At 43.9% G+C, this 16250-nt stretch overlaps 1 protein-coding gene across 2 annotated transcripts; it reads right to left on the minus strand.

Moving 5' to 3' along the window:
* Nucleotides 1-4817: 4817 nt before the first annotated feature.
* LOC100760924 (arylacetamide deacetylase-like 4) lies at nucleotides 4818-8474 on the minus strand. Of its 2 annotated transcripts, XM_035438875.1 has the most exons (4): nucleotides 7976-8474; nucleotides 7611-7827; nucleotides 6874-6937; nucleotides 4818-5898 (listed from the first exon to the last, which is right to left on the minus strand). In XM_035438875.1, exons 2-4 carry the CDS (start codon nucleotides 7792-7794, stop codon nucleotides 5124-5126), a joined length of 1023 nt encoding a protein of 340 aa, XP_035294766.1. In that variant the 5' UTR covers nucleotides 7795-7827; nucleotides 7976-8474; the 3' UTR covers nucleotides 4818-5123. The 2 variants fall into 2 exon arrangements, with proteins under 2 accessions (XP_035294766.1, XP_035294767.1); XM_035438876.1 differs by lacking the exon at nucleotides 7976-8474 and having other exon boundaries at nucleotides 7611-7869.
* Between the last annotated feature and the right edge of the window lie 7776 nt (nucleotides 8475-16250).

Below are 16250 nucleotides of genomic sequence, written 5' to 3' on the forward strand. Positions count from 1 at the left end.
AGTCCTACTTTGTGTCAACACTTTGTACAGCAACCTTTGGAAATAATTCATAAGAAATTTTCACAATCTCTTGTTATCATTACATGGATGACATTCTTTTATCAGATTCTAATAAGGAAACTTTGGAAGGTATGTTTGAAATGGTGAAGGAAGTTCTGCCTCGTTGGGGATTACAGATTGCCCCAGAAAAGATACAAAGAGGAGATTCTATTAACTATTTAGGTTACAAGATAGACTTACAGAGAATCAGACCTCAAAAGGTACAAATTAAGAGAGATCGTTATCAAACTCTTAATTCTCTTCAGAAATTATTAGGGGAAATTTCTCAATTACAGACGATTATTGGTGTAGAAGGACATGACTTAAAGCACTTAAAAATGGCCCTTAAAGGTGATAAGGACCTAAACTGTCCTAGAATATTATCTGCTGAGGCAGAAAAAGAGTTAAAATGGGTAGAAAACAGAATATTGGATGCACATGTAGATCGGATAAACCTTAATTTAGACTGTATTCTGGTAATCTTGCCATCCAGAGAATAACCTTCTGAAATTCTGATGCAGAGGGAAGACACTATATTGGAATGGATATTTCTGCCACATAAACAGAATAAAAAGTTAAAGACATATATAGAAAAGATTTCTGATTTGATTTTAAAGGGCAAATTAAGACTCCGTCAACTGACTGGAAAAGATCCAGCAGAAATTATAGTACCTTTAACTAATGAAGAAATTTCTTCCTTATGGAAAGATAATTGGCAAATAGTTCTTACTGACTTTTTGGGAACAATTAGCAACAACTATCCCAAAACTGACAGAATTAAATTTATAAAAAAGACAGTCTGGATTCTTCCACGTATTGTAAGACAAACTCCCATTTCTGGAGTTCTTACCTTCTACACTGATGCCAACAAATCAGGTAAGGCAGGTTATAAAGCACGTGAGGTAAGTAAAGTAGTTCAAAGTACATATACATCTGTACAGAAGGCAGAATTATATGCAATTCTCATGGTACTCATGGATTTTATGGAACCTCTTAATATAGTTACTGATTCCCAATATGCAGAGAGAGTCGTGTTACACATTGAGACTGCAGAATTTGTTCCTGATAATACAGAATTAACTTCTCTGTTTTTACAATTACAGGAAACTATCAGAAACAGAAGTAATCCTATATACATTACACATATCAGATCCCATACGGGTCTGCCAGGCCCACTAGCACAAGGCAATGATGAGATTGATCGTTTATTAATTGGAAGTGTGCTAGAAGCCTCAGAATTTCATAAGAAACATCATGTAAATAGCAAAGGTTTGAAAAAGGACTTCTCTATCACTTGGCAACAAGCCAAGGAGATAGTGAAAAAGTGTCCTACTTGTTCCTTTTATAATCAAACTCCATTGCCAGCAGGTTGTAATCCTAAGGGCATTCGGAGAAATGAGGTTTGGCAGATGGATGTCTTTCACTTTGCAGAGTTTGGAAATTTGAAATATGTGCATCATACTATAGACACATTCTCAGGGTTCCAATGGGCTACTGCTCTTAACTCTGAAAAAGCTGATTCTGTTATTATACACCTGCTAGAGGTGATGGCAGTTATGGGTATACCTGCACAAATAAAAACTGACAATGCTCCAGCATATGTCTCTACAAAATTGGAACAATTTTTCAAATATTATAGCATAAAGCATGTTACTGTTATACCACACAATCCTACAGGACAAGCAGTGGTTGAGCGATCTAATAGAACACTTAAGGAGATGCTCAACAAACACGCTTGGAAGACTAAACCCCCCAAACATAGGTTGATAATGCTTTATTAACACTAAACTTTCTTAATGACAATGAAAATGGACAAATAGCTGCAGAAAGACACTGGACTGCGGAAAAAACTGCTGAACTCAATCAGCCGGTATACTTCAAAGATGTACTAACCTCTGTATGGAAACCAGGACATGTGTTGTAGGGGTTTTGCATTGGTTTCTACAGGAGAAGAAAAACTTTGGATACCATCAAAGTTGATCAAGATTCGAGTGGAAAAAGAAAAACCTCTCAAAGAGGACAAATGACAGGTATTCTACTAAGGTATATCTCATAAACTAAATAGAAACCCCCCAAAGGAAAGGGAAGTGCTTTGCTTTTATCTTCACAGAACACTCATCTCCAGAAGGCAAAGGACACTGCATGGGTAGATGCTTAAGAAGAAAAAGGTAGTTATAACCATCAAACAAAAGGAACATGCCATAAACTTTACAGCTGTCTCTCAGAGAACTCTATCTCTGTTCATTTCCTAGTTCCTATTCAATTAAACCAATGCTGGATTTAGAGGAGGATTTGGCTTTCCTCCTCTAAAATCCAAGCATGTTATTTAACTAAACTTTAGTGTTTCTGTGTTGTATCAAGAAGCCAATTGATGTAATACAGAATAAAAGAAGAATTTGGGGACTGTCTTTGTCTTTTCTTGGATCTTTCTCTCAAGGTGTACACCTTCTCATAATTGTTATGCTCTCATGGTTGCATTCCCCAGCATGTGTACATACACAAGCAAACATTTCTCTGTTAACTGTTTATGTTTGAGTCCCACACAGCCAATGAAAACCTGCCTGACAGCAATCCCTGGGGACCCTGGAAAGAAAATGGGCCACATCTCCTCGACTGCACTGGATCCAACTTGCTCCATTGTCACTTAGGATAGTGTATATAACTAGTTAGAGATAGCTTCCTATTGTTTATGGTTGGGATTGGAAGGAGGTGTTCAGGCTTGAATACCTCTCTCAGATGACTTTAGTTTAGTTAACATACATATTTAGGATATGATATTTTACCTTTATGATTGTTAATTTTGGATACTTTAAACTGTTCAGTTTTAATCCTCTTTTTAGACTAAAAGGGGAATTGTAGGGGAAGCTGTAGCCGTGCCTACTTAGGGGCTGGCTACAGGTGTGCCTGACCACGCTTGTGAGGGCGTGGTCAGAATGACGTAGTGTGACTGCGTTTGCTCTTTCGCTTTCTCTTTGCTTCTTGCTGTACAGACCTCTACCACGCTGGTTGACTAGGTTGCTCTGTAAGTAAGGCTTTTCCCTATTAAATACCCTTATATTTCTACCTGACTCCGTATTGGTAATTTTCCACTATATGCTCTAGGATGGCATTTAAGGTAGTCATCATCCTCATTATAGGGGAAGGACATTTAAGGAAATGTTACTTGTATTCCTCCATCTATCGTGTAATCATTGTGTGTGGATTTACTTTAATAAAAGATAAAACAATTCCCAGAATCCCTACTTCAGATCGGTAGCATATGGTCAACAGCAAATAAAAATTGATGTCAGTATAGTACCTAAAGGATTGAATTCTGCCTTTCATGCAGAGAGCATGGGTAGACATCCTTCTCAGTCATGGTGAAGAAGGTGTGGTGTCCAATGCTTAGTTTTAGCATCCCTGTGGTATTCTATAAATGCCGACATGTCAAATCCCCTGAGCTATGCAGCTAATGACATAATGAAGTGTTCTGCGTTAGCAACCACATTTACATTGCTTCTCTTACACAGAGGAGAAATGTCACCAATTTCCATGCAAACTCTTGACATATCACCCATGAATTATTGTGTCTGCTTGTGCTCCCATGATGCCAATCCAGTTGTTTGTGGCAAATCTGGCCTCACCCCTAGTATGAAGAACACTAAAAGGAACACATTACATCACCCTCAGAGATGAGAGAGCAGATTCCAGAATAGGCACAGTTGCATAGAAGAATGTTAGCAACTCATCACTTCTATGGTATGGACAACAGTAGTGTGAGACCCTTGTAACACTGTGAGTGACACAGGAACTTAATACCTTCTTCACTTAGGGAAAATTTTGTTCCCTACTAGGGGGCTCCCAATGTTCCTAACATGGCCATGGCTATGAGAATCCATCTCTTGCTGGACAGGGATCTGAGATAGCAATTCTAAGAAATGTGATTCCAGGGGAGAGTCATAGCACTCAGAGCTCACCCATCCTTCTATATCCCAACATTGCCTCTTTTCCACCTCTTTCTATTGACATTCCCACAGAAATCTGATGGGCAATGCCCTTCTGTATGCTGTGAATATGTGCTTCTCATATTGATTGATGAATAAAGCTGTTTCTCCAATGGACAGGCAGGATGTAGTCAAGCAGGAAGGATAGGCAGGCTACCAGGTGAGGAGAATGCTGGGAAGAGGAAGACAGAGAGAGAGAGTTGCCAGGAGATGCCATGTAGCCACCAAAGGAGTAGCAAATGCCAGAGAATTATGGGTAATCCACAGCCTCATGGTAATACATATTCAATAGAAATAGGCTAATATTCTAAGAGAGAGCTAGCAAATAAGAAGCCTTAGCCATTGGCCAAACAATTTATAATTAATATAAGCCTCCGTGGGTTTATTTTAGACTAAACAGCTGCAGGACCAGGAGGGACAGAAACTCTGTCTTAAGAAATCCTGACAAAATTGAGACTAAGATTGGCACACACCTTTAATCCCAGCACTCAGGAGGCAAATGCAGGCTGACCTCTGTGAGGCCAGCCTGGTCTACAGAGTCAGTTCTAGGACAGGCTCCAATCAGTACAGAGAAACCCTGTCTGGAAACAATAACAACAACAACAACAACAAAAATATTGACTACTTTCAGAGAGCTTCTTTGAAAACTATTTCTCAGCAGAAACAGAAGCAATGTGAGTGGAGCTGTGACAAGTGACCTTGCCCTCAGGGGCAAACAGTTGACTTCTTCATTAGGAAGGGTGAGGTCATACTCAGTAAGGATTCACCAGTGACAGTGTGACAGCATGGCATTTATTCTACACAGACCTGGGTAAACTTTCAAAAAAACAAAGACCATTTTTATGACTACAATATGTATTTTACCTAATGAAAGAGTAGAGACTGTGGCTGGATCCAAAGCATGATATTAGTGGTGTAGGGAGGGGACAGATGAGACTTTGTTGAGTAGGAAGCCAAGAGTCTTTGCTTGCAGATCCTCATTTCTTCCGGGATGAAGAATGGCATCATCATCTCCTTTCCCAAAAAACATCTAAGTAAGCAAAGGCCCCAGCTGAATCATAGGTGTTCCTTTCCCCATTTACAGAAATCCCAAGCATACTGTCAAATGCCCTTGATGTAACTGATGACAGCATTTATAAGTTTCATACAGCAGGGGAAAGAAAAACACTTCTTATCAAACAACAATAGGCACCCATGAAAGCCATCTTCCACATGGTACCAGCTCACAGGGACCCCCTGGTCTTCCAAGCGCTTCTTGTAGAGCAAGGCATCATCACGGACCATGTCATGCTCACAGCTCACCAGAAATGTCTTAGGAAGCTGAGCAATGGTCTTGTCATCTGAAAGAAGAGGTGAAATTTTTGCACTCCAAGTATGTTTTGTTTCTAGATAGGCTGCCTCATTAAAAGGCCCAAGAATCTCAGGTTGTGGATCTTGGCTCCAGAACCTTCTGGGAATGTTGTCATAGCTGAGCCATTTCCTGTATTTCTTCCACTTGTCCAGAGGTATGGCAGCACCTGTTAACATGGCATCTTTCCAAGAGGGGTCAATGACAAGGTATTTACATATACACATAAACATGAAATCTCTGGTAAGGAAAGGCACATTTTTGTTCTGCTGATGTGAAGGTAACTGAAAATTGATCAGATTTAATATTGGATAAATCAGGACTTGAGCCGTAACTTGGGGTAGACTGGGAAAGCTCGTTAAGGCCTGTATGACAGCGGCCATAACCCAAGCTCCAACACTATCTCCACAGAGAACTACCCTGGATGGGTCCACCCCAAAGGATTCCAGGTTCTTCAGGAAATAGATGGAAGCATTCTGGCAATCATTGGTAAGGACAGGGTGATGGTAGCCAGGAAGCTTTCGGTACCTAAGGAGAAAAGAGGAAACACTGTGAGCCTCTTTACAAGTGTGTCTCTGGAGGCCATTTCAATCATGGTCCTCTACTCTCAAAAGGGACCAAACCTGACTCCATCCCTAGAGTGATCCTAACAAGCAAACATGGAAACACGCACTTTTCTTCATGGACCTGAGGGCCCTTGAGCATGAGGGAGGCCAGGACGGTCCATCGTCACCCATACTGTGCTTCCCATAGAGAGCACACCCTGCACAGAATCCACCAAGTTCCATCATGGTGTCTTAGAAAACAGAGCAACCAGCAAAGATGCAGGAAAAGCTCCTGGAACTCTTCTGTTCCACCTCTTCCTCGATTCACCTTTCCCTGATGTGCTGGGCACACAGTGAACATTGTGAAAACCACACTTTAAGTCACCATCTATGTTAGTAATAATGCGTTCATTCTAATGTTTATTTTCCTGTGACCAACAGCAGTGCTAGGACATTAGGCAGTTGGACTCATTCCTGCTTTGACAATGATGATGACTGGCCCTTGGAAAAAGAACTCAGAAGCCTGAAGAACAGTAGTATCATAGGCCCAGGGACTGTCCAGTGGCCGTGCAAGAGCAGAGATGAATCCTCAGGCATGACAGTGAGAGGAAGCAGAGAAGCTGTGCTGACAGAAGAAGCCCAATCCAGCAGTAGACAGACAGTAAGGGAGGCAGAGGCAGCAGTGGCCCTAGCAGGAGACACAAAAGGAGAAGGAACAAGTGGAGCTTTAAAGAACCAAGGACTCCACACACTCCCTGTCAGGAACTGTGAATAAGGGATTGTCAAGGCCTAAGGAATTGTGACCTGCTCGACCATGTCAGGAGTTGTATATTAAAAAACTAACAAACAAGCAAGAATACCCCATGTCTGGGCCCCCTTTCTGTGGTCTAATGCCATCCAGATGGTTCCCATAAATACCCTACCATATCGGAGTCACCAATTGTCTCAGGCCACTCACCCCACCATCAGCACCACCGAGTCTGTCTCACTGGCCAAGAGGCTGCACAGGCTTTGGTAACGGTCTGCAAGAGAAGACCCAGTGTTAAAGCAGTGACAAGAGCCAAACACTTTCCACCACAGCTCTGGGACAGCAGCTACCTCGGTGGACCCAGAGAATAAATCTTCTCTCTGAAGTCAGAGAAGTTCAGAGGCTTCAGCAGGTAAAGGGCAGGAAGAGACAAGCGACAAGATTGGAGAGGACACTCAGGGTTGTGAGAGGTGTGCTGAAGCAGGGGCAGGCTCTGAGTGCATTTGGGGACCCTTCTGCTGGGAAGATGAAAGGTGGAGACAGGACACTGTGTTTTGGGTTCAGCAGTGCAGGGGAGGAAGTGATCAGATTCTCTCCACCATGTGTCAGCTGAGCTGAGGAGAGTGCATGCATTTGAGAGTGTTGTGAGAAGGCAGAAATGGCCAGAGCCCCGAGCAGAGAGCAAAGGAAGGAATCATATCCAGTTCCAGGACAGCCCTACTCTGACATGGGGCCCCTATCTAGACTCAGACCAATATAGAAAATACTGTTATATAAGCTAAAAGCAATTAACTGGAATGAGCCCTGGGCTCTGCACCCATCTTCTCATTAGGAAGCTCCAACTTCTTCCTCCACTGACTCCCTCCTGACAAATCCTCATGAGACCATGTGCCTGATCCCACCTTTGATGAAAACCTTCCCCCTGCCCTCGAATGCCAGCTCCTCACCCAGGCTTCCAGTAAGTGCACCTCCTCCATGATAGAAGATGATGCCTCGCCGGGGTTGGGAAGACGCTTTCTTGGGCTTCAGCAGCCTCACAGGGATTGTCCCAAAATGCATATCAGTCACCAACACGTTGGGATCCTTATTTATCGGCATTAGGCTTTCGAGAAACTGTAAAAACCGGGGCATGGCGCAAATCCTCAGTTTCTCTAGTATGTTCCCCTGCAGTAGGTGAAGGGTGGAAAGTGAGGCGTAAGAGACAGTGGCGGGTGAGTGGCTGCTGAAGCCACTTAGCACTGCTCAGGTGTGCTCACCATTCCTCGCTGCCTGCTTTCTCCACATGCAAAGGGGTCGTGGGGACAGAACTCACTGTGCACTCTCTTCATATAGGGGCCTGTTGGAAATTTTCTTCCCACGAGGTCCTGAATGCTGCTGCTGCTTCGATTGGAGTGTTGGCCTCCCTGCATCCAAACTCCATTGCCAGTGAAATCCCATTGCCAGTGTGAAGAGGTCGGCATTTCAAGTGGAGATGGTGTGGTCCCTCTTGAGTTACTTAAGTCCTTTATGAGGTGACTGTTATACGTATCTTCATAATAGGCTCCTGAGGATGGATGTCCCAGGTTTTTCTGTCCTGTGAGCATAGGCATCTCTTTCCTTTTCTACTAACAGGTGACTTAAGATGGCCTATTGCTGGGACCACTGCGCTATGGCTCCCCAAATCCCAAGAATGGGTACAGCCATTCCTCCTTGCCCTGGGTTACACCAGATTTCTTGGTGTGGTCACAGCTACACCTTACGGATTTTGTATCAATTATTCACCTCAATACCTGGCGCCCAAAACCCACATCCGTTCAGCACTCCCTGGAAGCCCCGCTGGGACCTCTGCCTCCAGAGCTGAAAGGCCAGGAAAGGCTGCCCAGCCCAGAAGATGAATGACACAAGAGCACTCTGGGACACTGCTGTGCTCCCGTCCCTGAACCCAACAGAAGGTGCTATTTCGACCCGCCTGTGCTCGGACATTCTACATCCCTGTGCATTAACCCACCAGGGAACGCAGTGAGGAAAACTCCACCCTATACTTTGCTGGGACCTGATTTCCTGGGCCGAGAGAGTCTTAAAATCCATACAGGCGTTATGGCCTTGGGCAGGAAAACCGCTGAAAATCTCTGGCACTCTATGGCAGTCGCCCCCCCCCCCAGCAACGCTGGTCCTCTACTAAATCCCCCCTGCAGCTTGTGTGCAGAGCTGCTGTGCTCCCGCTGAGAAGCCGCAGCTGCCACGGTGCTGGGACAGACTTCCAAACCCCCGAAAAGCGCTACCGAGGCATTTTCCGTGGCCCGTAGCCTACTCTAAGCCGCCCTCCTCGCTGAGTATGCCCATGGTGGCACCCTGCTCCGAGCTGTCCTTCATGCATGGCACCGATGCCGTGCACGGTCACCCCAGGGCTCCTGCCTACACAGCGCTGTTTGAAGCGCAGACCCTGGCTAGCATCATCTTCCCCCAAGAACCTTTTCCACCAGTTTTTAACACTCCTTTGGGAGCTTGGGAGTTTTGTATTGTTTCAGATTCTACTAGCTGAACACCTTTGCCACCTACTGGTCAAAAGCAGTTACTGCATCTGGAGTAGCAGCTACCAGGTAAATTCATGGCAGACTATTTACCATTAGCTGCAATTGGCAATATTTTTGCTTCTTATGTAAAGTCAATGTTCGAGGAAGGTGCTGATTTGTTAGTTATCAGCCTGTATGCTTTCCTAGCAATTAGCATGGTAACACACACAATATCACTAGCCAGAGTCCTCAGAAACAGGGACAAAGTTAATTTCATCATCTGCTTGCAGGAAATACAAGCTTTACATAATGAGGTTTTGGAGAACAGATTAAGTCATGACACATTAGTACAGAAGTTGGATGATAGGCTTTGCTCTATGTCCCATACGCTAAAGGCAGAGGTGTCTGTTACCCAAGCTGAGATGCAGCATATTTTGATAAGATAAATACAGAGAGTTGCTCCATGTCTGAAGCGTTAGAGGCTAGGCTGTCACAGGACCATGACGAATAAAGAATATCTGTAGCCAACTAGAAACCCCGATAGGCTCTGTTTCCCAGAATTTAGATGCAAAGTTGCAAAATACCCAGGATAGGTTTAAACAATTCAATAATGCCATTCAATCAATGGCGGAAGCATCCAAGGCAGCAGATCACAAATTTGAGTATAGATTCGAATGTTTGGAAGATAATTTATAGAATAAGGGTTGACAGATTATATAGGTCCATCAGGTCGATTGCTGAGGCCTCAAAATCAGCAAATCATGACCTAGAATCTAGACTCCAATATGTAGAAGGCAGTTTCCATGCCATCCAGATACTGGCTAAGGACGAACATATTAAAGACCTAGAAAAATGCGTAGAAGAGCAGTTAGAGCAATTTACGGATTCACTAACGTGCTTGGAATCCTTTATGATGAAGGAAATTGAAACTTTTCAAGAGGATAACATTATTAGGCTTAAAGATCATTGGGATGACTTCGAGGCAGAATCACTCCAATCCGAGGCACCTATTCCACCCAGGCATCATGACTACCCTCCTAAGGCTGTTATGTGTACACCATTAGTGTACCCAGCTACCATGGTAGAAATAGAAAAGCCACCTTCTAAGAAACACTCGTGGACAGATGGCTCATGTATGTCAACCTATACAGCTAAAGAATCTTAAGAGTATTAAAAAAATCAGTTGTCTCATATGGTCTCCATGGCCCATACATAAAACAGCTATTGCATTCATGAGCAACCTTTTACATGGCTGATGCCCATGGACTGGGACTGATTGGTGGCAGCTTACTTGAGAATTCATGCCAAATCCAATGGAAGGCATTTCTCAGGGAAGCGGAGAAGGTCCTCGAGCATCAAGGCATAAAGGGCAGTTATGAAGCCCCCTAGATAAGATTCTTGGTGAGGGTATTTATGCTAACACACAGGCTCAGGCTGAATATGACCAACATATACTGTCCCTATGCAGGAAAGCAGCATTAAACACTTGGGATAAGGTTCGTGAGCCAGGAGAGTGGCTAGAAGCTTATACCACAATAGAACAGGGACAGACAGAACAGTTCCAGGAAGTCTTACAAAGGTTAACTAGGGCAGTAGAATTACAAGTAACAGATCCGGGAAGAAGACATTCAATTATATATACAATAGCTTATGACAATGTAAACCCAACATGCAAAATAATACTTTTGTCTTTAAAGATCAGATCAGCTCTGCTAGAAGAATAGGTTTTGCAGGCAGCCAACATTGAATATACTGTGCAAGATGCTGGACACTCTGGAAAGAAATTGGGCCACACCTCCTCGACTGCACTGATGCAACTTATTCCGTTTCAACTGACACTCCAACCAGAGCTTCAGGTACTGACTTCAATCAAGTTGAGGATTTCAACCTAGATCTTCAATCAAGCAAATCCCATCTAATGTGGACTGGATACAATCCATTCAAGACTTTCATACTAACATTTTCTTCCTACAGAACCCCATGAGGCTATCACCATTCCATTTTAGCAGGAAGTAACTTGGAAGATGCTGTGCCCCTCCCCCATTGTTGTCACTTAGGATAGTGTATACTTAGTTAGGGATCGCTTCCTATTGTTTATGGTTGGGATTGGAAGTTGGTGTACAGGCTTGGACACCTCTTTCAGATGACTTTAGGGTTCAGCTGAAATAGACATAGTTAGGATGTGACATAGCAGATTATTGGACCTTGCTAATGCATTTTATTTTTTAGTGTTTCTTTGGACCCTGGATCTCAAGGCCAATTTCTATTTTCTTGAAATCATCAACAGTGTGTCTTGAAAATTATAACCCACAGGTGCATTCACAATCCCACTAATTGTCATGGGATGGTTTGCAGGACCTGCTTTATCAGCCTACCCATCATCTGTCAAAGCTCCATTGTCTAGACAGCAGATTGCTAATCTGCTGTGTTCTACAGAGTGAGGATTAATGTAAATGGAATACAGGAGCACCTCCAGTAATCAATTCAACATGTTCAAAGGACTATGCATAACTGTAACATTCTTGGGAGTATTATGGTTCTCTAAGACATCTATGAAAGCTGACCAGTTAATTGAGAAAATCCTACAACATCCAGTGCCTGCCAGTGTCCATGGAGTCCTGGGATATTGGCAGATATTCATATCCCACCTTGACCAAGTTGCCTGCCCACTGTGTAACAAAAGGCACAAGGGACTTTTAATGATGCCAAGATCACCTCTTTTCTTTTTTTTCTGAAGGCTTAGATCACTCTAAGTCAGGGTAATGAGCTGTGTGTACTTCTACCCCAGTGGGGACAACAGATGTGGATGGGGCATTAAATGAGTCAACTTGAGTCAAGAGAGACTAGTAAGTACCCTTCATAGAACCTGTGAGTTTCAGGGAAGAATGAGAATATGTCTGGGTGGCACCACTACAGGCTTCTTGCCAGAATTTCCATGTAAGAAAGGAACAATCAATGCCACTATCTAGCATCTCCCACAGCACAATGGTAAAGGTGGGCACTCACAGAGAATTGATGGTGCCAAGAGTAGCCATTTCACAGACTCATGAGGCAAACAGGAGGGAATACACTCAGGACCAATGACACGTCCACCACCATACAGTCCTACTGGGTCTGGGTTACTATTTAACAGATTATTAGAACAAGAGTTAAAGACATAAGGACAGAGGCAACCTGCATGGGTGAAAAGGGCGCCTCCAGAGGCCATCGTTTGTTAAATGAAAACCACAGGTGCCAGAGAGAGGTTTCCTCCCTACAAGTTGTTGGCCAGAGAGACATCTGAGGCCCCATCAAACATAAAGGCTCTTGCCTCTGCAGTTTGTAAGACTATTGCTAGAGAAACCATGTGGTCTGGTTACAGTACAGGGAGAAATAAACCTGGGACAGAGGTGAAAGTTTTCTTTTTACTGGCTGTCTTTCATAGTGCCCGAAGGTGCTGTGTGCACTGCTGGAAGAAAACTGTAACAGGATGCCCTGCTCAGCTTTGGTCCCTGCATGCTATTGTACCAAATGCCAAGCAAGGTGTACATGATTGTGCAATGGTAACATGACCTTTGTGGGACAATCAACAGCTTCCCATTGCATGTGATGCCCACTACATATTAGAGACTTCACGTCTGGTACTGTAAGCCAAGACAAAATCCGGTGTCTGGGGAGGCCATAGCTACCAGAGGGAAGCCCCGATAGTGTTTGCTGAATGTGTACGATGTGATTAGCAAACTGCCTTCTGAACATTTGTGCATAAGCCCAGCAACCACTGTTGCTGTTGCCCTCAGAATTCCTTTTCAGTGGATGTTGTGTCTCAGAGGAGCAACAACCACCAATGACTCCCCTAAGAGCAAGTGACTACTGATGTGGTTGGCACAGGGCTCTCTGAGCAGAGGTGCAGAATGGAGGTTCTCAGGCCTGTCAACAGCAAAAGGCCCCAAAGGACTTGAATATCTGAGACCAGAGGCCACGTTCTTAAGAAAGACACTCTCTACCTCCATATCATACTGCTGGGTGCTTCTTCCTCAGAGGCCATCACTGCACTGCCCAGACTCCCTTGGAAGCCATCGAAGACACTAATGCAAGTGTGAAATGACATAGCTGTCTCCCTGCACCGAGCCAGAAGTCTATGAGGAGAATAACCCCAAACATGCCATTCCACTCCTGCTCTCCACCTCTACACTAAATAATAATTGATTGTTAACAATTTTGAACAATGCTCAGGAATGTATGAAACTTTCAAAGAATGAATAAGTATTCTTTTGTATTGGTGTTGAGGACAAAAAACAAGGCCAAGCTTCTCCTTTGGGGACCATGGAATGTTTCCAGGCTATTTTCTCGCCTAGGTAAACATCTTCTCTCTCCTTTCTCTGTTTTGGCCGTGTGAACAAAAACTACTTGGATCTCTCCATGTTCACCATTCTCTTAGGCAGCATGTGTGGGATCTTCAGCTGGAGAGATCAGGCAGGGTGTCCCACATAGAACCCATCCTGCAGAGCCAACACCACACTCAACCCCACATCTACTGTGAGCATATATAATAAGCAAGCATCAGCACGTTCTCAGATTAGGGACTGTTTTAAAAGTAAAATAGTAAGATTATAATGATCCACATGTTTCTTTGCCTTGTGGACCCAATGCCCTAATTTGTAGTGCCAGGACCTCAGATAAGCCTGAAGCGCTTAAACTGTCTTACTTCTCTAACCTGGTTCATGGTTTGTGATGGGAAATCTTCACAGAAAATGAACATATGTTTTTACAACTTTTCCCAGCATGGTCATTCAGGAGTCATTACTTCATTGCAGACAAGGATGCTGAAGCACAGAAAAATTAGCCAAGGGGCTCTCGAGCCGGTGCAAACACAGCGGCAATGCTTCCCAGATAGCATGGCTATGCACTCAGCACCTTTCTCCCCACACCTCCTTCTCTTCTGACCTTTGAGGTAATCACTGTGAAATATCTGGCAACTCCCCGGTTTCCAATTAGAATTTCAACATCAAAGACTTATCCAAATTGCTTGTCTCATATGGGGAAAAACCATCTGCCACTCTTCTACTGTAAGTATTATCATGGGCTGATCGCTGTCCTCAATTTCCAGCACAGAGTACCACCATCCATGCACCTATGTTAAAGGGTGGGTGAATCCATCACATTGACGTCATCAAAGAGGGCCTGACCTGTGCTCAGAACAAAGATGAGTAAATTCATCTCTGTCCTCAGGGTCTCACATGGATATAAAAGATCACCAGGAGACAAGCACAAAGAGCAAGGGGTGAAGGGAGAGTAGCCCCTTGTGCTTTTGAATCTTTCAGGCTTTAGGGGGTAGCACCTGCATCTGAAATTATTTTCATTATCTTCAGAAAATAGCATCATACACAAGATGGAGTGATACACCCTGTAGTTTCATCCCTGAGGAGATGGGAGTAGCAGAAGGTGAGTTGAAAGATTAGCCCATTCTAGATACATTGTGAGATCCTTTCTCAACAATAAACCAGAATATGGAAGAAAAGAGAAAAGAAGGAAGAAGGGGAGGAAGCAAGGGAGAGAGGGAAAATCTAAGAGGAGAAAAAGGGAAGGGAAAGATCTGGGGAAGGTGAGACTTGGGAGATAAGAGAAGCCCCCGCTCACTCTTATGAGAACCTAGAGAAAGAAGAGAGGACATGAAAGGAGAATGGTAAGATTCAAAGAACACCCCCAACCCATGGCGGCCCCAAGAGAAAACTCACCAGAGTTACCACATACAGCAACATGCCGTGGATAAACCATAACTTCACCGGGTGCTTGAGGGTGGAGGGAATTTCTGTAGTGAGAAAGTGCTGAATAAGAACCCATGCAAAGACTCCCACTAAGAAGGAGGGCAGCCCTGCCAGCAGCAGCCACAGGACAGCCATGACCCAGATGCTCCACAGCCCCCAGCAGCTGTTGCCTGGGGACCTGACTTCAGAACTTGTGTGAAGAGAACCTGATCCTGTTTTACATGCTGCTGCCTCCACCCTCTCCTTCCAGAGTATGTCTGGCACAGTGACCTGACCTGTATTCCAGATCTGTACAGAAGCCAGCCCATGCGAGGCAGAGAAATCTTCTCAGGAAAAAAAAAAAGACTGAGAAATCTCTTCTACCCTCTAAGGAGAAACTGAGAATGGGGCTTACCAGCATCTGTGTGTCCCAAGTAGAAGTCTGTCAATGGTTACCAGGCCTAAATACCCGACACTTCAACTGTATGAGTGACATGTATGTACCTCCTTCAGCAAAAGAGTCTGGGTTAAGGTAAGCAAGGCACGTCCCATCACAATGCCGTGTTTATTGCTCTCCAAATGTTTATGGACACAACACAGGATGCAGAGATCTGAGGAGACTCTTCTCATTACAGTCATCATTAATGGTCAGGAAATGATCAGCAGATAAATTAAAGCACCTGCCAACAAGATTGACAACCTGAGTTTGGTCAAAGACTCACATAGTACAAGGAGAGGGACACAGGCGCGCGCGCGTGCACGCGCACGCACACACACTCACACACACACACACACACACACACACACACACACATGCATAAGTTTACTTTTGTTTATTAGAAACCCTTTAATGATTATCATCTGTCCCCAAAGTTCCTGTCTCAGCATTCACAGTCTCAGCATTAACAGCATTCATGATCTGCTTCAAATTATAGTTCTATCTTTCTCTTAAACTCATCCCTAGTATACCCTTTTTTATATATATTTGAATTACAAACAAGGTTGAATTACATGACAATCCCAGTTCCCTTTTCCCTCCCTTCCTCCTCTACCACCCCCCAACTAAAATCCTACCTGTCTTATGTCCTTTCTTCTAATCTACATCTGACTCAAAATTTCTGCTCCCTCATGACCTCTGCATCCTTCCTTTTCTTCCCTTCTCATTCTCATAGCTCCCTCCCCTGCTTCCCATGTTCTCAATTTGCTCAGGGGATGGTGACCCTTTCCCCTTCTCCATGGGACAAAGTTTGTCTCTTTTAGGGTCTTCTTTGTTTACTAGCTTCTCTGGCAGTGTGGATTGTAGTATGGTAATACCTTACTCTATGTCTAAAATCCACATATGAGTGAGTACATATCATGTTTGTCTTTTTGT

This window comes from Cricetulus griseus, chromosome 2 (genome assembly GCF_003668045.3).
Source record: "Cricetulus griseus strain 17A/GY chromosome 2, alternate assembly CriGri-PICRH-1.0, whole genome shotgun sequence".
NCBI classification, from domain to species: domain Eukaryota; kingdom Metazoa; phylum Chordata; class Mammalia; order Rodentia; family Cricetidae; genus Cricetulus; species Cricetulus griseus.